The 23,320-nt window shown below is 40.8% G+C and overlaps 1 protein-coding gene across 28 annotated transcripts in view; it reads right to left on the bottom strand.

The window, feature by feature from the left end:
- Positions 1-1,936: 1,936 nt before the first annotated feature.
- Positions 1,937-23,320, bottom strand: part of LOC134224057 (calcium-activated potassium channel slowpoke) — a 289,103-nt gene continuing 267,719 nt past the window's right edge. For 19 of the 28 annotated variants that reach the window (XM_062703499.1, XM_062703432.1, XM_062703423.1 and 16 more), the window contains 8 exons: positions 4,989-5,054; positions 4,406-4,580; positions 4,120-4,344; positions 3,774-4,053; positions 3,564-3,700; positions 3,353-3,495; positions 3,033-3,252; positions 1,937-2,970 (listed from right to left, as the gene is read on the bottom strand). In XM_062703499.1, the coding sequence (XP_062559483.1) occupies positions 2,833-2,970; positions 3,033-3,252; positions 3,353-3,495; positions 3,564-3,700; positions 3,774-4,053; positions 4,120-4,344; positions 4,406-4,580; positions 4,989-5,054 (1,384 nt within the window). In that variant the 3' untranslated portion in view covers positions 1,937-2,832. The remainder of the gene's footprint in view (positions 2,971-3,032; positions 3,253-3,352; positions 3,496-3,563; positions 3,701-3,773; positions 4,054-4,119; positions 4,345-4,405; positions 4,581-4,988; positions 5,055-23,320) is intronic. The other 9 variants (XM_062703481.1, XM_062703474.1, XM_062703461.1 and 6 more) reach the window with 1 other exon arrangement.

The following is a 23,320-nucleotide window of genomic DNA, read 5'->3' on the forward strand; positions in this document are numbered from 1 at the left end:
GCTGCATGGGCCAAATGTCATTCTATGAATGTTAGTGTCAATCTATCGATTGAAATGGCTTATTGTTTGCTGCATAAAAATGTATGGTGAGATTATTTCAATATATGTTTACGTTGTTTCCAATAACAAAACTAAATACGCGCTGGATACGAGAATCCAAAAGTTTGTTTATGGGTCCATTATCCAATTGATAATGGTAGCATAAACAGGCGGGGCTTATTGTAAGCAAAAGAGGCCTCGGACTGGTCATTAAATACCAGGCAGTCTGAAACGTGTCACTGGAGCTGCAATAGAGCTAGCACTTTCTAACTCCCGGATTAAATTTGACTATTTGAAACAGACAGCTTTCTTCCATAACATCACTGCCAGACAGCGGAGGTTAGTTTGGACACACATACACACAGAACCTTTCTGCGCTATATCATACTGTGTCATAAAAATGGAATTGAAATCCCGGGAAGCACAAACCAACTGGTTGGTCGCCTAAAAGTGTGTTCAATGGAAGAAATTTATAATTCCCAATGTTTCAGTAACCAAAAAGCTCTTAGAGCTAAATAAGAAAGCTCTTTGCACATTTCTTGGCTTAATAGCCGGCCATTGTCCGAGAAGATATTATTTGTAAAAATATTGGCCAGGATCAGGATGATATTTTTCATTCCTGTAGCATGGATCGTAAAACCTCGGAACATCTGCTTTGCAGTTGTGATGCATTGTACAAGAGTAGATCTAAACTTCTAAATAGTGGTTTTATGCAACCAGGAGAAATTTGGACTGCGTATCCTTTAAAAGTAGTGGGTTTTATTAATTCAATGGACGCACTGGTTCCATGTCCCAAAAAAAAAAAAAGAAAAAAAAAAGGTTTTTTTGTTTTAACCATATTTTTTTGTGTTTAAACTAAACTATCAAATTGCCGAAATTGCCAAATCTCACCTAGCGCCAATAAAAATTTACCCATTTTTTGTCCAATGTAGCAAAATCAATGAATCGTAAGTAGAACCGGATATCACCCAATGTCTTAGTAGAGCCTGTCCTACAACAAATGTACGCATCAGATACGCATGAATTCATATTAACTAATTGTTCAAATTTCTAATTCGATAAAATGTTACAAGTCAGTTAAGAAGCAGCTTGGTGCGGATCTCCAGAACTCCGACCAAATGATACTGCATTGATAGATTTTTCTTCATCGATTTTTCCTTCGGATAGTAACTCAACTAGATTCAAAGCTACAACTGTATTCAATGCTTCCGGAGCAAGAGACAACCATCATATATCACCCTGATCTATAAAATCTACGGCAAACTGCTAAAACTCGAAAGAAATCGATCAATACAGTTACGCCCAATGTCATCCAAAAGTCATCCATAAAAGCTAACCATAACTAATTTGATAGCAATGGGGAATCATAAAGGCCCGAAATAATCTGTTTTAACTGATCCTTTGGATTCTTATTGCAGACTTTCTCGTCACTAACTAAACCGATGTTTCCAAAAACATCTGCAAAATATGGCTGGCTCCTGGAGATGAAATCAATTTCCACGATTATAACATCACACGTCAAGATCTGAATGATCTTTTAAGATACCTAGCCCTAAACAGACGCAACGCCTTTCGCCATCAAAAACAAACAACCATGCGTTCACCAATCATTCGGGTGTTTTCCTCCAGGCCAATTTTTCAAACATTATTTGAATGCGTTAAAAAGTCATGAAAACCTTATTGTGTTGAACAGGAGATCATTGTGAAATGTAGCTGGTTTTGTTAATTTTGCATCTTCACGTTGAAATGGTTCGGTATTCTTGTTTATATTGGTGAAAACATCGAAAAAGCACAAGCATCACGGAGCACAATTTATGCCCGCATAAGGGATATCACTTTCTTTCAAAGGGTTCAAGGTGTTAGTAAAGTGGACTATTAAAATAAGAACTCCTTCGAAAAAGTTGATAATTTACATATTCTATGTTTCCATAACTAGTCAGAAGAAAACTTTCATTAGTTGCTTCGAATGACTTCGAAAATTTTAAAACTATTCACACTCTATTTGGATGGCCTACTCTTGGAAAAGAATTGTGTTAAATCTCGCCTACCTATTGTACTCCAGCTTGCGGTAATGCTATTATTGGTAGTGTGTCTGTCTGTCCGTGTGTGCGTGTCTGTATAGGTGTGTTCCTGTACTACTTTCCCCCTAGTGACTTACATATACGCATTTGTTTTAGGAACTAATCACTGTTGAATCACAACTAAATCGGGATCGAAACATGCCACAGTAGCTGGGTATCGGTTCTATTCACTTCAACGCTATTGATTGGTTTTCTCACTCTTTCATCTCCAAACGCGGAATGGTGTGGGAAGCAAAGTTATTCTTTTCTCACATATGAACATGTATCTCACCCCTTCGGTGGATCTTAATTATTGGGGGTGATGGAATTACGGTGAGGCCCTCAGGGCGCAATTTGTATCATGAATGTTGTCTTGAATCACATTATATTGCCCTTCGTGCCTTTCTCCCTTTTATATACTAGATTGCGCAACATATACCAGATTTAAATCGATAGATAGAAGCTAGCAACGTTCAGATTTAGATTTGTTTCAATACATACCCTTCCGATAAGATAGTGAACCGATTAAAACATTTAAACATAACTTGCAAATCATAACAAAATTGAGCGTAACCAACTACGTCGTTGGTTTGCCCTAACGGTTCTTGGAAAACAATTTGACAAATTTACGGAACATATGCTTGATATATTGCGCGATCTGGTACATAAAATCGGTTTCTTTTGTTCATATGTAGGAATAGGGACCATCGGTCAAGGCGCTACACAGCAATAGTCAGGAGTTGTCGTCTTTGTTGGAACCTCCACCACCGACACCGGTCTGCTGGCTGTTCTGGTTGCGCCCTCCAGCCGGGCCACGGACTGTGGCCGGTTTGTACTCCAGGCCCGGATCGAATTGCATCAGTACGAAGACCTACGAGAATCGTTAAATTAAAAATCTTGCTACAGCTTTCCGAACTCTGTTTCCCAATGTACCTGATCGGTTGGCAGCAGCGAAAAGTCATCCGGTGGATTGGTGATTACGTATCGTTTACTGCTGGCATCGCAACTCGAACTGGTGTCTCTAAATCGATACAGCCCTATACATAGCATTCCGTAGGACTTGAGCGCTGCCACGAACAGGTCACCGTACTTGCCGGCTTCTCCGAACTGAGCCAGCGGGCCATCATACAGGGAGATTTGACCGACGCGACACCTGCAATGATAATTTTTTTTATGGATAATTGAAACATTTACTTGAGGCATTCCAATGTCCCACAAATCCCACAATTTTTTCGTAAATATTGCTCACTCACCTGTCTCGATTGCTGAGACTTTCGGGCGTGCTGTAGCCACCTCTCAGGCCAGCACCTTCTGCCAAAATCAGTTCCAGCTCCGGTGTCGCACCTCCCGTAATGAGCGATCGTATCAGTGTTAAGGCGTTTTGATTGAAGTATGTCTGTAATGATCAATTATTGCCATTTGTTAGCCCTGACTTCAAATCCCACCTCAGCGACCATTACTCACCGTTGACATGAGGGAATCGAGCACACTCACGGCGAACGCTGTACCGCATGCGAACGGTTGCGTGAGATATAGCTCAGTGTCCGGATCGTCATCGTCGTCCTGATCCAGAAACTGCACGTTGCTATCGTTGACTAATTCTGCAAAACCCCAAACCAATCGCGTGAGTATTCAAATGTTTTGGAATCCTATGAAACTTTTCCCCGTTCTTACCCGTAATCATTGGCACATTGGCACCGTAGACCGAACCGCGCCGTTGCAGCACGATCGGACTCCCCACCGGGGTGAGATTATCCTGCTCGGAGCCACGCTGACTCAGCACTCCTATTGTGTCGTCGAAGGTCATTGCTTTAATGTTGAGTGAGGCAAGGATGGCTTCCTTATCGGCTAACGTCGGATCGTCGTTGCTAGGAACTTTCGCCGATAGAATACAACACATATCACAAAGGTTTACGTTGACCGCCCGGAGGTCTGCTCTGCTCAGAGGGGATCCCTGCGAAAGAGAAAATCATAATTTATTTATATTTTTATTGATTCTGATATTGAGCCAGCAGCTTACATTCAGTACGGATATTTTGGGCAGGTTCTGCAGCATCTTCCATTCGCGTCGAATGTATTCAACGGAACCCACGATCACGACGTGTTTCAGCTCATGATAGTGGAAGTTTGAAGCACGTAGTGGCATCACGAGATTTCTTAATCCTATCAGCGGCGAATCCGGATCGGCGAACAGACACACAACGACGTGTCCGTTCAGTACCGTCATGGCCGCTTGATTCCGATCCTAAAATTTACGATTTGCGTTACGATCACATCAAACCACATCATAATCGCGAGAAACTCACCAGTATGCACTCCTCTAAGCTCTTGGCGGGACTCCAGTGGAACATACCGGTCGAGTCGTACTTCATTTCGGTTTTCTCGAAGTCGAAGTCCTTGGACTGGTCGTCTGCTATTCCCGCCTGCAGCGTCACGCCGTTCTGATTTTGTGCACCCGACCCGCTTCCTCGACTCGTGGGCCTAAAGGGGCGGGAAACGTTCAAAAATATTTCAATTTCTTCTACTTAACAGTCGCACATGCATAGGTTGGAAGACATGCTCAACTCAAAGGTATAAACAATCAAATTCAATTCTACGAGCAGCTGTTCAAAAGGTGATTTTGAACCAAAAAAAGATTAAACGGTTTCGCAAAAAAATACGGGACTATCTGAAATGTGTTTCTAAAACCAATGTCCTACTACTGATCGGGAGACAAGGTAGGGCGAATTTCTTTGTGGAAGAACCGAATGATTTGAAGGATTCTAGGATAGTAACGTAGCAATTAAACAGTTCAAAAATTAAGCGCTTCAAATGTGTATCTACGAGTCAAACTTAGGGAGCAAACGAACTTAGAAGAGGAAAAAATTGAATATTATTTTCTTTTCCTACATGAGCTTTTTCACTTCGTATGCTAGCTGATAACCCGCGTAAGGACTCGGTTCGGTTTCCGGAGGCCTGCAAGGACAATGGTAACGAAGAGAAAATTTTAGTAGTAGATTGATCTGCTTATTGAATGTTCAATAATGTTACTTTCTTGATCTAGGGTATAATTATGAAAGCAACAACACTAAATAGTGATCCGTTTAGTTGAAATAACCTCAGCCGAATTGATGGATTATAATTAATTCTATTTGTGTTTTGGTCTTATGATGCCAATATTAAAACATGTGTTGAAGTTCAGATAATAATTCATTGTCTATCCATAAGCCGGTGGTGGTGAAAAGGCGTATTACATATCAACCAGAGGTTTCATAAAATCATCTCATTCTGTTGTAATCTCTCAGTAAAAACCATTTACGTTTCGTATTTTCCAGAAAACAGCTTTTCAGAAAGTAGCATTCTTCATAATACATTTTTTTTTGCATAAGAATCTAACACTTTCGCTTATGTCCACTTCTCATACAGGTTTTGGTAGGTTCTTATACAGAATTGCTAGATAATGCAACAGTCGCTGGTTGCGTGTAACGCTTCAGTCTTATAAGCAAGAGATCGTGGGTTCAATTCTAGACTCGTCCCTTTTCTACTTTGGATTTCCATCTTAATTCGTTCAATGTTTCAACTTATACCAATTCGATTCTTACTGTTATAACCTTCCAAACTTACAATTGAAAAACCTCCCGTTGAACCTATGAGAGGTCGTAGATTTGTCTGCATCTTTCTTAAATAGGTGTCCAATTAATCATCCTTCCCCTTTCTCAGCATTCACAAGAACATGACCAGACCAGAACAGATCTCGGCTTTTGGATAGTGCATTTCTTCCAACTGATTAGTCCCAAATAAATATCTGTGGTAACGGATGGAAGTGATGCTACGCTAATGCTTATATGATTAAATATCTCCAATTTGGGTATTTTTTTTTGTTTTTTTTTACTACAAACAAGGGAAATAGATATACTTTTATGTACAATGTACATTGTACATGCAAACCCTCTTCTTTGCATCCTCCCCTTTTTTATGGTTGAGAACACTAGGTGGCCCAATTTTTTTGGCTTGGTCATATTTGACGATTTAATTGTCCGTTTATCAGCACTTATCAACTACGCCTGGAATCAAGCCGATAGCAACCCAGCAGCGTGTCGATAAAAATCCCTAGAACCCACGAGAATGCTTGAATATTCAAATAAGTTCAACACAGATGTTCAGGATACACCACATTTTGTCGGGAGCAACCGAAAGTAACTTAGTAGGTCTTGGTCCTGATTGCTCAGGTAAACCAATTGGTCTGAATTCCAGCATAGTTTTGAGACCCTAGAATCTGCCATAGACTTATTTAAATAGCGAAGCATTCACAATGGCTCTAGGAACTTAAATGGATACGTATGATTGTTATTATTTTGGTTCCAGTCGTAGTTGACCTTGTAGATCAAGTCCTCTGGACTCCCGAACAATTTGGAGAATCTAGAACATCTGCGTTCAACTCTGGGACTAATATGGACACGTTGTGTTGCTGTCGGTTTGATACCAGGTGTAGTTAACCTGGTAGACCAATTGAACTTAACTCCTGGACAATTGGGTTAACCTAGAACATCTGCGTTGAACTTAATTTGAATGCTGAAGTATTCGAAGAGCCCCAGGAACTTATATGGACACGCTAGGTTTGACCTCAATTCAAGAACCTTTAATCCAAGGCATTTATGGGTTACAGTAAATATTACGTATTTGAATCAATGTAGTATTCCACTTTATAAAAAATATATAGGCTATTCATCCATTTGAGCCTAGCCTTGAACCAGCAATTTAGTACCATAAAAGTAAAAAAAAATATCTTCGTTGATTTGTTTGTTTATTCCTACATTCTCTACAATTTCGCCCTGCTTTCAAATATACATTTTCACTTGCTAGCTAAAGACAATGAAAATCACAAACAGGAGACTTTGGAACGTCCAATCTGCTACGCACAAGTTATTACGTCTGCTTTACTTTGTGTGTGTTTCTGAAAAGGAATTGCACAGAAAACTTTAATGATATCCGTACGTTCGATGCAGCCGCAAAGAGTTTATGAAATCTACCCCGTTTTGTATGTACTCACTGAAAAAAAAACTTGAAAATAAACATGAATTTAGCTTAAACTACAGCTTTGCGTAGTCAACAATCCCTTTTGCAAAGATATCTGCTTTTTTATAGTTTTCAAATGTTTGGTATTCTATTACGAAATAATCAGGCCTGTTTACATTTGAACTAGTCAAAGCCAATTTCACAAAGTGAAATCTTTTTATAGGCTAAGACTGACATAACATGTATAATAATCGCTGCCCACTATAACACGGTTCAATGACTTTCTGATACGCTCTCAGCACGATGGTCGTAATCAATATTACAAACATTCAACTCGACGGATACTCAGATGCACTGGATGGACTAATAGACTATCCAGATATCGAACACCAGAATCCCTGAGCAAGCTTGACGTATATTTATATGAACTCGACAGGTTTTGATAGCTTTCAACGGATTGAAGAACGCAAATACCAACCGGTGGACTTATGATGGACTCTGACAAACTTCCCTACTAATAGTGCGAAAGCTTGGTGAACAATATCAATTACAACAATAAATAAAAGAACAAAATATGGCAGAAATGGCCCAATAAATTGTATGAAGTCATGTTAGAATTGCGCATTGCGAAACAATTGATGTTACGATAAGTAAAATTGCTCTAAAAAGTATTCTTCTCTAGACAAGTTAGGTAATGACTGAATTACATAAAGGCTAGATAATTAGTATTTATTGTACTAAGTAAAATTGTGGACTACATTCGATTGACGGCAAATAAAATAAAATAAAATAAAATTCGGACCAACAAAATTTTTTAGTCTTAAGGAAGAATAATGTTTTTTAAATGTCCCTTTGTCAACTTAATAATTAGGTATTTAAAACACAAGTCCGTTGTATACCAGGTGAATAAAGATTAAATTTGATGTCCGTCTTACTGGTCCAGGCGTTCTGGCGTCCGGAGTGGAGATCGTTTGTTTGATCCCAACCCGACCACATAAGCGAAAAGAGATCGCCCTCGAGTTCAGTGCATTCAAAGGTCGGGTTGGGATCTGATGACCAACTGGCACAACTTCACACAACCCTGCTTCATCGAGTGCAGTTGCTGATGAAGAAAGTGTGTAGAAGATCACGGAAATGTTTTGGGATCAATGCCGTTTTATGGCAGGCTCCAGGAGGTCAGTTTTGGAATCGACCGTACCCATCCAAATATCTTCAACAAATTTTCTGCAAGACGATGATTATGAAGACAATTTTAAAAGCAGTTTAGGGTGTATGGCCAAATTACTGGAATCGTTTTCATGGAAATGGCTTTATTCGATTATATTTGACCTATTCCTGATGGATTTTGATCTGCAGCCAGCATTGATCGCCTAATTAGTTCCAGTTTTCGAAGGAAGCAACTATCATCCTGTCTTGTCATAATTAGTGCCGTAAACTAATTATGACAAGCAGGAAAAAAAGTCAAAAACCTGTACCATTTCGAATGTCCATTCACCAGTATAAAAATAACTAGGAATTTGTGTGTGCCAACCAATGTTATGCTAATATATCGTCAAAATTGTGCCTATCCCAAAGTTTTTGTTAGTAGATCGAGTTAGCTTTGTGAGCGGACTTTTTTTCCACTACTAGTTGAGTCAATCGAGACATTTGGCAATTTTCGGTGAAAAGAGGCGTGCTATTATTTTAGCTTTGGCAGCTAAAATTCTGCCGGGGCGGTAGGACCTGTTACGAATCGGGAGTCGATCTGATCACGTGATCCAGAGATACGGCATTTTCCATTTCAACCATTTAGGTCGATTCTGCCCCTCGCAGAGACGTGGAATTAAATCGTGGTCAGACGCTCTCCGTGCGGTGGAGAGGTTCCAGGACACTCCAGATAATCTAGACAATGCGTCTCGTCCTGATAGTACTTTCCGTGGCGAAAAAAAGCGGTGCAAAAACCGGGTGTTTGGACTTTTTCCACTCTCCAGTGGAATCGCAATGGACAGTTTTGATTTTGCCAAATTAAGTCTGCTTGTAAAGTGCATTCTCTGTAGAAAGGCACACTCCTGACCATCGGTGAACCTACCGTGGGGGACCGAAACCCGTACAGCACCAAATTCCGTACACTTAGTGAGATATCACTAAATTAAAGTAGGTTTAATGAAATACATTTATAAAGGCTCTCCCAGACCTAAGCGATTTCATCGCCGCGACGGCGACAACTAGTCGCCGCGATTCTATCGTTGGGTCGCTGCAGGCAATATACTATTTGCGGTTCCATACCTACGGAGGCAGAATCGCCAGAATCGTCAGAAATCACGACTGTCGTGTCGCGTGTGTTTGGGGGAACCTTAAATTATTTATTTTATCCTGATCTGATACTTGACAGTAAGCTTTCTGGCCATTTAAATGGAAAATAAGTATGCTCTGTAATCACAATCACAGTTGAAAAACAAATTGCCACCCAGAAAACGCAACGTTTCAGGCGCCATTTTGTCGCGAGCCGAATATAAAGGCTCCCCCAGACCTAAACGATTTGATCGCCGCGACGGCGACAACTAGTCGCCGCGATTCAGTCGTTGGGTCGCTGCAGGCAATGTTCTATTTACGCTTCCATATCAACGGCGACAGAATCGCTGTCGCCAAGCGATAGAATCGCGTCGCGACTGCCGCGTCGCGTGTGTTTGGGGGAACCTTAATTGTACCGAAAGTGACTGTGTTTAAATTGCAAATTGCAATTAATAGAGTAAGATCAGCAGAATAAAAATCAAAGGGATCGCTTCTCAAGATGCGTATTGAACTATTTACAGTGGTAGTCTGGTCAATCGGTCTGCTTTAAACTAAATATTTAGCTAGAAAATAGCTGTACGGATTATGATACTGTGATTCGAAATTCGTCCACGTTGGACGGAATTCGAATAAGAATGTTATTAATTTTACTCATCATTTTATCATATTTTTCGTTGCTTTCTGTATCAATAACGAATGTTCTATTTGAATTCGATTCGTATTTTTTAGAGCCTTTTTACTAAAACTAAGTGCTTACGTGTACGGATTTCGATGCACCACGGTATGTTTTTGCCATTGAAGACGTTATTTTTGGAAAAAGTGATGGAGACGCATAGTAGTTTTTTCTCGTTCGGTCTGGTGGAGGCGCTTGGTGGTGGAGACGCATAGTGGCTGTTTCATGATTGAGGACGAAGAGTGAAAACCAACCCATTGGCTTGGTGGACCCGCATGGTCGCCAGTGCGACATATCAGTGACTTGCGTGGAGGGAGTAGACGAGCCATTTCGTAGTGGTGGTAAAGCCTCACGGTCGTCATTGTGACCCAAACAGTTACTTGCGCGGTGGAAGTGTGCGGACTTTTTTTCATCGGTAGTATAGTGACTTGCGTGGTAGGACTGTAACGAACGTTTTCGTCAGTGCGGAGGATACGCAGTAGGTCGTCAGTTAGATTTTTTGAGGCCGAATTTCGACTGCTATTTTGTTCATAGTTTCGGGACCAATCCCGGAAGCATCGTTTGCAAAGCGAACGTCAATTCCCACCCGTCCCGATTGACGGCACGAGTGCGGGAGCATAGAGATGGCCTCGGGCCACTCTAATCGCCTAGGGGACCCAGGGGTCAACTTCAAACGGCAAAGCAAACTGGAGTCGGAAATCGTTTCGAGACAACCCAAAAAAAATCGGTACCATCGAGGACCTAGTGAACTGTTTCGGTAAGCTTACTGGACGGTCTCGACTGTTTGGATTTAACACCCGGAATTTTCCGGATTTGCAGTCACATCAGCAATTAAAACGAATGTTTTTTATTTGCCCGACGTTCCAATGGGCTATGCAATCTTTTTCAAGGGTTAGAAAGGAACATTTCGCATAGCACATTGAAACGTCGGGCAAAGAAAAAAAACATACGTTTTAATTGCTGAAGTGAGTGCAAAGCTGAAAAATACCCGGTAATAAATCCAAACAGTCGAGACCATCCAGTAAACTTATCGAAACAGTGGCGAAACTCCAGGAGTCCCTAGCGGTAAAGGATGAACTCATAAGGAAGCTACAAACCTCGAGAAGGAAGGATCTAGTAAGAGTAAGGCACACAAGTACACGGAAATAAGCAAGGCGGGTAAAGTAAGTCGCCGTCTGATTTCTACTGCCAAAAACAAGACCCCCCGCTATCCTCTTCGATTCCCTCCCTACCAACGAACCCAACAATAGAAATTTGCAAACTGAGCCTCACATGAGAATACAAGTACAAGCTGCTCAGATCATGAACCTAAGCACGGCAAAATGGTAAATGCATCATGAAAGATTCATGATTACCCTTGAAAAATTGAAAAATGCTCCTTAAAAAAGTGATCATTTTTCCTTAAATTATCTAACAAATTACCTTGAAATATATAAAATGCTCCGTAAACATTCGAAAAGCGTACCGTAAAAACGAAAAAAATGTACCGTAAACAATTAAAAATGCTCCTTAAAAAAGCAAAGATTTGCTACGTAATTAATGATAATTGCGCAGTATATTGACAAAAGAATTAATATAAAATAGTTCTTAAAATTGGCTATCATAAATTAGAATCTTTTGCACAATTGTATAGCCCCTAGAGTTTATTGCTGATTGTTTTGCTTGGTAACCCTATTCAACCGAAAACTAAGAAAAATGCTCCTTAGGATGAATAAAATGCCCCATAAACAAATAAAAAATGCTCCTTAAACTAAGAAGAATGCTCCCTAAAATAAAGAAATGCTGGCTCCGTAAAAAAAATGAAATGCTCCAAAAAATTTATAAAATGTAAATGAGTAAAATTGATTCACAATACAAACTGCACGTGCTGTCAAAGCATCCACCGCCACGTTCCTTCAGATTTATTTTTGTAAGGCGACTATTTAGCTCTTATTTTTAAAAGTAGTCTCACTAGCAGTTTTTTGTGTGCTTTACAATTTCGAGTTCGGTCTCCAGTAGCCTTGAGAGTAGAGGCGTAGGATTGCCAATCCGGAAATGGCGAGCTCGATTCTCCACTCCCTGTGCATAGTGTATCCATTGTATTTGCCACACGAAATACATACTCATGCAATGACGGGCATAGAAATGCTTCAATTAATAACTGAGGAGATGCTAATCATAGAATACTAAGCTGAAAAACAGGCTCAGATCCAGTAGAGTCATTAAAAAAGAAGAAGACAATTCCGAGTTATTCAAGCCGTGTGTGGTTATGCGGGGAAGTCAATTAAGAAACCGATTAGCATATTAAATGCAATGTAATTTTAATGAAATTCGTATCGCCGAACATTTTTTATTCGATGTGCAATTGTCTGGGACGTCTGTTTGTCTGTGAGCCAGGTTCACAATTTCGTAAACAATGCTTTGAATAGCATGTTGGCTAAGATTACATTTTATAAGTTTATGGAGCAATACATTTTTCGTTGGTTTAAGGAGCATTTCTTTATTTTAGGGAGCATTTTTCTTAGTTTAAGGAGCATTTTTTATTTGTTTATGGAGCAATTTATTCATCCTAAGGAGCATTTTTCTTAGTTTTCGGTTGAATAGGGTTACCAAGCAAAACAATCAGCAATAAACTCTAGGGGCTATACAATTGTGCATAAGATTCTAATTTATGATAGTCAAGTTCAAGGTACATTTGAACTATTTTATAATAATTCTTTTGTCAATATACTGCGTAATTATCATTAATTACATAGCAAATCTTTGCTTTTTAAGGAGCATTTTTAATTGTTTACGGTACATTTTTTTCGGTACATTTTTTTTACGGTACGCTTTTCGAATGTTTACGGAGCATTTTATATATTTTAAGGTAATTTGTTTGATAATTTAAGGAAAAATGATCACTTTTTTAAGGAGCATTTTTCAATTTTTTAAGGACAATTTCATCTGTTTAATTGGACATTTTTTGGGCTGCCCCTAAGCATTCCAAGCCACAACCCTCGCAACATCTCCTGATACCACGTTCAAAAAAGTGGTTTTCAAGCCGCAGACGGAATCCCGAGTAGCCGGGACCATGTCAGTGCGGACGTTACACCCCTCGCGGGACTGACGGTCAACCTCCGACGCTCGGACATCATCCCTGCCCAGGATACCTACTCATTACAGAGACCAGAAACGTTGTCATCTGAACTCTACGACAAGCTCTTCAGGAGGAGATTTTGCCCCAACGCCACCATCCTACCTGTACCATCATTTGTATACACTCCACACCGGTTTCAGCACCAGCAAACGTGAGCGGCGATCACCATTTTTGCCCCGTCGTCTCCCCCATATCTGCCGATTGGATGTCCAAGACTCTCAACCCCAAACAGCCTGTTATCCACGCTGCAGCCACAAGGCTGTAGCCCTCGATCTACCACACAAGTATTGCAGTGGAACGTCAACGGATATTTCAATAACTTGTACGATTTGGAGCTGCAACTTTCGAATTCGAAACCAGTCGCTATAACTCCAGGAAATTTACCGAACGACACCTGCCACCATGGACTGAATCCTCGGTGGACGATACAAGTGGTTTACGCAGGTGAGACAAAACATCTACCAGTCAGCCGCAGTCGGCGTGTTACGCGAAGTCCCAGGAATCGAAATCACCATTGACGCCTAATTCCCTTTGGTGGCAGTAAGACTGGAGTGGCCACTCCCGGTAACCATCGCCTCCATGTACATACCCAGCCGAATGATTAAGTACCTCGAAAGTAAACTGGTAAGTATCTTCAAGACGCTACTTCCCGGTGGTCCTACTTGGTGATGTGAACGACTACCACTACTCCTGGTGTAGCCGCTCAAACAACATCAGAGGTAACATTGTTTTCAACGCGGCAACCGAAGCTGTCTAAGTCGTGCTTAATGACGGCACTTCTACCTTCCGCCTACGGTCAGTGGAGTCTGCCATCGATATTTCGTTAGACTCGAGCTCGGTCGTCGGAAAGCTCCTCTGGAGTACGGACAAGGGCAGCAACCACGCACCCATCCTCGTGGCGCTTGAGAGCACATCAAGATTTCCCGACGACCACGCTGGCTTTACGAACGAGCAGACTGGATCAGGTAGGAAGAAAGCACTTCAGTAAGCCAAGGACAGACAAACCCCGCCCTAGCCAATATTCGGACGGAGTACCAAACGACCAGGAACGAGTGCCGGCAAACCATCTATGAGGCAAAGGAAAAATCCTGGATCGAATTTCTTAATGGAATATCAAGCGAGTAAACGACTACTGAGTTGTGGGGGCGTATGAACAGCTAAAGGCATCACTTTATCCGTAGACGGTAGCATGCAGCGGGACCCAGCAATCGTGGGCGACGCCCTAGCTGACTTCTGTCGTCTATCATCGTACCAGGAGTACCCAGTGGAATTCCGAAGGAAACATCTTAACCCCTCAGGCGAAATCCTCGCCTTCAAAGTTCCTCCAGATGTCGGATCAAACCTCAACCAACAATTCTCTCTGGCCGAACTTGAGTATGCGCTGAGAAAAGGGAAGCGGCATTCCGCTGGACCCGAGCATCTTGGTTTACCCATGCTCCAAAACTTTCTACCAAACGGAAAAATCGCCTTCCTGAAAGCCCTGAACAAAGAATTGGTGAATGGATCACCAAGCGAAGTTAGTGGATACCGTCCATTTGCACTCACGAACGTGGGTGCAAAAGTCCTGGAGCGAATAGTGAACCGCAGACTGATGGAGTATTCGGAAAAACCTATAAGTGAAAAAACTATAAGTGAAACAGGAGACTGCAGCCGCATGGGCCACCGAATGGCACCGACAGAGAAACTTCTGCCGGATGATTAAAAACTCCACGCCGCTCGGCAAAGATCATCCTAGCCAGCGCAAACAAGTTGTCCTCTCCCGCCTCCACACTGGGCAATGTGTCCCACAACCTGGCCATCGACAATTTCCATCAATCCTGCGAAATCTGCGACTGCAGACTTTCTGTACATCACATTTTCGATGTCTGCTCAGTTTTTGATTCGGCAAGGGCAAACAACAACCTCAGCAACACCTACACCGCACTACGTAAGAACGAGCTGAATGAGAGAAACACCATAAATTTTCTCAAGGACATTCACCTATACAACCGAATTAAAAAAAATGAAGACCAAGCTACAAAATTTGACAACTATGTGGAATACACGCCCCGTAATAATAACCCGACCCCGCAACGAATGTGACCACCTCTGGAAATGGCACCAATCTGAAGACAAACAAGTAACTTTATTCAAATTACAAACAGCATCGGTAGTCCATCGGTAGAATAACAAAATCCTGGTACCCTTCAGGTTCGTCCAATAATTAGAATAACAAATTGGCACCCCTATGGGCCGACCCAAAACCATAAAATAAATACGTTTTATTTTTCTCGATACAAGAGATGAGCTAGCTGAAAATCTCTTTCATAACGACAAAAACATGTTGTTGTCTTATCCCCTGCATGTATTTTCATTGATGTGGAGGCGCATGGTCGTTCAAATACGGTTCAAGAAAGAGATTAATTATACCGATTTTACTAAACACGCAGGGGAACGAATCTGGGTAATGGCATAAAGTTTTTTGACATAAGGTCATTTTAAGTTCAGTCAAATTGGAATGGAGGTCATTTGGCAAAACAGATATTTGGCATGATTTTTAACCGCAACAAACGTGTGGGTCATTTGGCATAACGGATATTTTGAGTAGTGAAAGAGAAAAGTTTATTTGATAAACTTATTTTCGCACATAAAGTACACTGTTGTGATGGGATGAAAGTGTGCCGAACTGGCGAAAAGACGAAGTATAAAGAAGAAGTATGAAGAACAAACTGCACCACTCACGAAGATCGGGTACTTTTCTAGTAGTGGAAATAGGCCAATGTCGGTCGGTCTCCGCACACACTAGTCGAAACCTCAACCATGTCGAACTGATCTGCAGTGGTCGCGAGCTGCAGCAACCCTTTCCACCAATCACAAGACTGGCCTGGTGGATTACAAAACAACTCTTCGATCAACTCTTGGACAGCACGAACCAAAACTTTCCAAAACAACGAATCCAGGACGCCCAAGGTATTTAAGCAAAGAACGGCAATCGCGCGTGACTTTGACTATCACAATGATGTACGTAAAAAAGCGTTTGTGAGCTAACAAGATTACGGTGTATTTTGAGTCACGTTGTCTGGAACGTTCTGGAAAATATCACTAGTGTTCCCGCATCCATAACTTGAATCACGGTATATTCTTGCTGGTTCACGAATTCGGGAACGCTGTTTTTCGCGAGTGGTGGAAATGTGATCCCATTTTGAAAAGTAGACTCTTGTCCGAATTAAGGTAATGGTAGATGCGATTCCTTCTTCAAAATCAGACGTTTTTCTAGAGTAAGTCAATGATGAATGTGATCCCTTCCTCGAAAGTAGTTCTGCTATTTTGTTTGTCCGTCCTACTGAAAAATGTCTTCCATCAGTCTAAATTTATCAGAGCAAATCCTCGATCCACTTAATCTTTGTGAAAAATTCTTCGAATTACCCTTTCTCTTTCACAGATCCAAATCATGCCAAATGTTTGTTATGCTAGACGACTAAACGAAGCCTTTGGTTACAGTTCAAATTATGCCAAATAATTTTTGTAATTATAATCTCATTTCTAATTATAATGTCAAACACAGTGGTTGTTATATTTGTAAAATTAAACGTTAAAGACGTGCAATCTTAGTGACTGTCTTAAGCGAAGAGCTCGATGAGCAGAACACAAAAATTTCATATTGCTTCTTATTTCGGAATTGTCACATTGTCGCTTTTCAACTTTTCACTGCTAACGTCTCACGTCTTATTTATTTCCCCTTTACTTGTTGCTTCTGATTTCTCATGGGAATGGGAATCGAACCCATGACCATCCGCATATAAGGCGAACGTGTGCCCAATAACGCTACGGGACCCCCTTTTAATGTGTTCTTCTCGACATATATTAAAATGGTTAAGAATTTGTTTTATCTAGTGAAGAAACCTTGGAACAAGCTTCTTCTTATTGGCATTACATCCCCACACTGGGACAGAGCCGCCTCGCAGCTTAGTGTTCATTAAGCACTTCCACAGTTATTAACTGCGAGGTTTCTAAGCCAGGTTACCATTTTTGCATTCGTATATCATGAGGCTAACACGATGATACTTTTATGCCCAGGGAAGTCGAGACAATTTCCAATCCGAAAATTGCCTAGACCGGCACCGGGAATCGAACCCAGCCACCCTCAGCATGGTCTTGCTTTGTAGCCGCGCGTCTTACCGCACGGCTAAGGAGGGCCCCCAATAGCTTAAACTTTATCATTATTATGGAACAATAGCTTAACCTTTATCACAAGGGGTAAAGGCACGAAATATTTTCAAAATTTTGTGTGGATGTAAATTTTATTACATCCATTATTTTGAATTTGGTGATTCTAAAACATGATGGGACATCGGGCCTGGGTCATATTGCGTTAGGTCATTCATTCATTCATTTATTTAGTCTACATCTATACAGATAACACTGAATCAACAATTTGACGCCACAATACACGGTTCGAGGCCGCATCTCTCCATCCTCGGATACGCCCCACGCTCGCCAAGTCGTTCTGCACCTGGTCTGCCCATCTCGCTCGCTGCGCTCCACGTCGTCTCGTACCTGCCGGATCGGAAGCGAACACCATCTTTGCAGGGTTGCTGTCCGGCATTCTTGCAACATGCCCTGCCCATCGTACCCTTCCGGCTTTAGCTACCTTCTGGATACTGGGTTCGCCGTAGAGCTGGGCGAGCTCATGGTTCATTCTTCGCCGCCACACACCGTCTTCTTGTACACCGCCAAAGATGGTCCTAAGCACCCGTCTCTCGAATACTCCGAGTGCTTGCAAGTCCTCCTCGAGCATTGTCCATGTTTCATGTCCGTAGAGGACTACCGGTCTTATTAACGTCTTGTACATGACACATTTGGTGCGGTGGCGAATCTTTTTCGACCGCAGTTTCTTCTGGAGCCCGTAGTAGGCCCGACTTCCACAGATGATGCGCCTTCGTATTTCACGACTAACGTTGTTGTCAGCCGTTAGCAAGGATCCGAGGTAGACGAATTCCTCGACCACCTCGAAGGTATCCCCGTCTATCGTAACACTGCTTCCCAGGCGGACCCTGTCGCGCTCGGTTCCACCCACAAGCATGTACTTTGTCTTTGACGCATTCACCACCAGTCCAACTTTTGTTGCTTCACGTTTCAGGCGGGTGTACAGTTCTGCCACCTTTGCAAATGTTCGGCCGACAATGTCCATGTCATCCGCGAAGCAAATAAATTGACTGGATCTGTTGAAAATCGTTCCCCGGCTGTTACACCCGGCTCTCCGAATGACACCTTCTAGCGCAATGTTGAACAACAGGCACGAAAGTCCATCACCTTGTCTTAGTCCCCGGCGCGATTCGAACGAACTGGAGTGTTCGCCCGAGATCTTCACACAGTTTTGCACACCATCCACCGTTGCTTTGATCAGTCTGGTAAGCTTTCCAGGGAAGCTGTTCTCGTCCATAGGTCTAGTCCATGCGTTAGGTCATTTGGCATAATTTTGAACTGCAGTTAATGAGTTGGTCATTTGGCATGTCTTTGTAACGGATTGTCGAATAACAATTCCTCGAATAACGTTTAGTTGAATGACATTTTGGCAAAAGGACATTTGGTCGAAAGGACGTTTGATCGAATGGACATTTAGTTGAATTGACGTTTGGTCGAATGGACATTTAGTCGAAAGAACATTTGATAGAATGGATATGTAGTCGAATTGACGTTTGGTCGAATGGACATTTAGTCGAATGTTAAAAGTGAATTGCAGCGTAATAAGTCGGTAATAAGTAATTTAGTAAAATGGATAATCAATTAGTCAAAAAAAAAAATTGGTTAAATTTGATTAAATAATCCACAATCAGCAGTGCACAGTGGTCCAGGAAGCAAACAAAATGGTAATAACTTTTTTAAGCCGAAAGTAGCAGAGATAGGAAGAAACTATGTTCTACAAAGTTGTTTCTAATGGTAAGGGCGTTTTTGGAGTTTTGATGAAAACTAGGGTGGACCACATTAAAAACAAATAGAACATGTAACTTTTTTATTTGCAAATATATAGGTATACATTGTTCCGAAAAGTTGTAGCTCAGCTAGTTTCCAAACATTTTGCTAAAAAAAATGTTTCTCTAGCTCTTAAATTGACCGATTTAGAGCAATTATCCCAAGTTGACTTAGGGTGACCCTTAAAAAAACAGTTTTTTTGCTCAAACTTTTTTGATTCACATTTCTCAGCAATGTGGTGTTCAGACGACTTTTAGAGCTTTGCAAGGCGCACATTTTCATGTACTTAGCTATTTGATATCTTATGCGGTTCAAAAGTTATTCAGGTTTTTCATCGAGAAAAAGGTTTTTTTTAAATGGCTGTAACTATGATTAGCGCAAACATTTTTTTAATCTGTATTCATGGCATATTTCTGCTTGGCTTAGGCTGCGTTTTCATGTATTTAAACCACGGGGGTTCTTGCGCGAAAAATGTTTAAAAATAATTTACAATGTTATGGAAACTCATATGTGAATATGTACGTTATGTGGAAGATATTGATTTGAAAAATGTATTGGAGGTAACCACTTTCCCTTCGATGGGACTCGAACCCATGACCCTACAGTACGCTAGACTGGTGCTTTAACCAACTAAGCTACGAAGGACCTCCGTCGGCCTTCGCAACCTAGCGGCTACTGAACGAGCTCGAGATTCCCAAATTGGACGCATAGTCAAATCACTCGCAATCCATTTCTCAAGCCAATACTTCCACATGTGTATTGTACACGTCCACATTAGAGGAGCGTGAGTATTTAGAATGTCTGGCGGCTATACACATTCTTCATCAGCAACTGTACTGATCAAGTGAGGTTGTGTAAGCATTTGCCAGTCGGTCGTCAAGCTCAGTGATTGAACTGAACCTGAGTTGCGTGCTCTTGCCTACGCAATGCGGTCGGGTCTGAGCTTGACGACCGACTGGCAAATGCTTACACAACCTCACTTGATCAGTACAGTTGCTGATGAAGAATGTGTATAGCCGCCAGACATTCTAAATACTCACGCTCCTCTAATGTGGACGTGTACAATACACATGTGGAAGTATTGGCTTGAGAAATGGATTGCGAGTGATTTGACTATGCGTCCAATTTGGGAATCTCGAGCTCGTTCAGTAGCCGCTAGGTTGCGAAGGCCGACGGAGGTCCTTCGTAGCTTAGTTGGTTAAAGCACCAGTCTAGCGTACTGTAGGGTCATGGGTTCGAGTCCCATCGAAGGGAAAGTGGTTACCTCCAATACATTTTTCAAATCAATATCTTCCACATAACGTACATATTCACATATGAGTTTCCATAACATTGTAAATTAACGTCCAAGTCGGGTGGTTTAATCCCCGGAAATAGGCAATTAACTTTGATTGAACTGGTTTAAAAATAGTTTACCACAGTATCTTTTTGCAAAATTTCACCGATATTTCTCTCATATCATGTATTTTTCTGATTTTATACCATACTTTGTCCTATTTTTTACATAGCATAATATGCCGTGTCACAGGATCATTTTGTTTATATATTCATATTCATTTATAAAAAGAAAGTACAATAATTCAATTTTATCATACTAAAAAGTGCTCATGTGTATTTTAATTATTGTTTTAGTTATATTTCAAATCGTATATCTATTTTAGTAGCTTGCGAACGCTTCTTCGAGTCAAGTACGAGACACTGAAAACGACCTTATTGTTGAGGTCGAAATACATATCTGTCAAGGTATAATCAAGTCACAGAGAAACAGACGTCTCACTCAACCCACATTCCATCGTTTACCTTTTCAACGGTTGATTTAATTTTTTGTAGGTAGGCCACAGTTCGACAAGCGGCAAAGCATAGTACATCACTATTGAGTTCAATTACGATCAGCTATTGCGTTATGAAGAAAATTATGAATCGATCCAAAAAGGTTGATGTCTGGCTTTGATTCCAGAAAAGCAGTATCACTGCTTATTTCCGCATAGCACCGTGCTATGATATTCTTATATATTCAGTTGACTTCGTTTCGAAATCCAAGTAAGCTAGATGTGCTCATGTAAATATGTTCTTGTCAAATGATTCAAGCAAGTGGATCAAAATTCGCTGGAGCTAGCTCTGAAGCAGTCGGCTTTGAACATTTTTCTTAAAATACGAAAAACGATTTATATAGTGGCATTCGCATTTTCGCGCGGAAGACGTTACGGTAGTTTCTTCATGTACCTTCGCTTTCTTGAAATCGGAAGAACTCAATATTGTACTTCGCTTGAAGCATAAAGAGAGCTAAAAAGCTAAAATAAAAGGATCTTTCGAAATGTGTCGACGTAAGTTCCGTCATTTGTAAAAATTGTTCATGTATTGAATAATTGAATAATTCTATTATAAAATCAGGAGTACAATTTACATTTGCGGAGCTTGTGCGGATTCTGATGCGGGGTGGTACAAAAGAAGAAGTTTTGGAATATGTTTTGAAAAAAAATCGTAGCATGAAAGTGGACACGAGAGAAGTGAAGCGGAAACTACACAGATTTGTTTCAAAATTTGGTCTGCTGTGGAAGAAATGTAATCGACACCGATCTCGATTTGAAGTCACGAATGCTAATTGGATGAAGCGAAAGATGTTCTTTAACCTTCTGTCTGTGCTCAAAAAAAACTTACGTTGTCTGTGCTCTGGGGTCAAATTGACCCCAAATTGAAATTGCTTTAACTTTTTTAATGTTTGGCCAATTTTGGATTTATGGGGCTGTTTCGAAAGATAATTTAATCATCTTTCAGGTCGTTACCAAATATTGACTATTGGTGGGCGGGTACATCGCGGGGAGGGGTTTTAGTGAACAAGGGTACAAAAACAGTATTTTTTCATGATTATTTTACTAATATCCGAAAATCCTACCCATTTTGAACTGCACCTTTTTTAAAAAGGTTTTGCAGGAAGGCATGTACTCTGGCATGAGGCGTTGATAAGTTTAGAACTCGGCCGCCAGGTGGTGGTATATTTGAATTCATTATTTTGTACTACTTAAGATATTTCGATATATAGAATTCTCCTCAGTGTAAATATTCTTAACGCACAAATTTAAAAATTGGAAGACGTACTCATTATATTGAGCACCGCTTTGTAGTGCTGACATCCTGAACAATATTGCCGAATACAACTTGAGTGTAGGTATGAGGGATCTCAAGCTAAAGCAATATTTCATATATGCAAGAATATTGCAAGTACGCTAGCGCCGCCTATTTGTAAATTTCCTAATTATTTATTCCGTCACATGACAGTCCATTCCCACCAGACGAACTTCATTAAAGATGTCATCTTTACAAATTTCAAATTTGTGCGATAAGAATATTTACAATGAGGAAAATTTCATATATCGGAATTACTTGAGTAGTCTAAATTAATGAATTCAAATATACCGCCACCTAGCGACCAAGCTCTAAACTAATCAATGCCTCATATCAAAGCACACGCCTTTCTGCACAACCTTTTTGAAAAGGTGCAGTTCAAAATGGGTAGGATTTTCAGATATAAGTAAAATAAGCATGAAAAATCACTGTTTTTGTACCTTTTTTACGAAAACCCCTCCCCGCGATGTACCAGCCCACCTATAGTCAATCTTATTAATATAAATTATCTTTCGAAACAGCCCCAAAAATCCAAAATTGGCCAAGCATTAAAAAAGATATAGCAATTTCAATTTGGGGTCAATTTGACCCCAGAGCACAGACAACGTAAGTTTTTTGAAAATAGTACACTGTAGCGCATATTTTCAAGATTTTTTAAGTGAATTTGCACCTAGGAGACAGATCTCGGCGAGTTTTACCAAACTACCAAAAATTAGGAGAATCGGTTGAAAAATCAAAAAATGGCAGCCACTCAAAGTGGCCTGGGGTCATATTGACCCCAGAGCACAGACAAAAGGTTAATGTTCTGGAAAAGGCGGAAAACCCCAAAGGACGACCGAGAAAACCGTTCTCAGAATCCAGCTGCAGGACGAAGCAGAACAGATCACGCGAGATGAGTAAAAAATTCTCGGCAGAAGAATTGTTATTAGCCGCTGCATCTAGTGCGAAAACGGCAGGTATGATATTTACTAAGCAGACAAGTAAAATAAATACTAATAAAATTCTTCTAGGAATGAAGAATGCGAAGAATGTGATAGAATATATTGCGAAAAATCCGGATGTTTCGAATAGTGCAGAAGTTGATGGTAA

Source organism: Armigeres subalbatus, chromosome 1, assembly GCF_024139115.2.
Source record: "Armigeres subalbatus isolate Guangzhou_Male chromosome 1, GZ_Asu_2, whole genome shotgun sequence".
NCBI classification, from domain to species: domain Eukaryota; kingdom Metazoa; phylum Arthropoda; class Insecta; order Diptera; family Culicidae; genus Armigeres; species Armigeres subalbatus.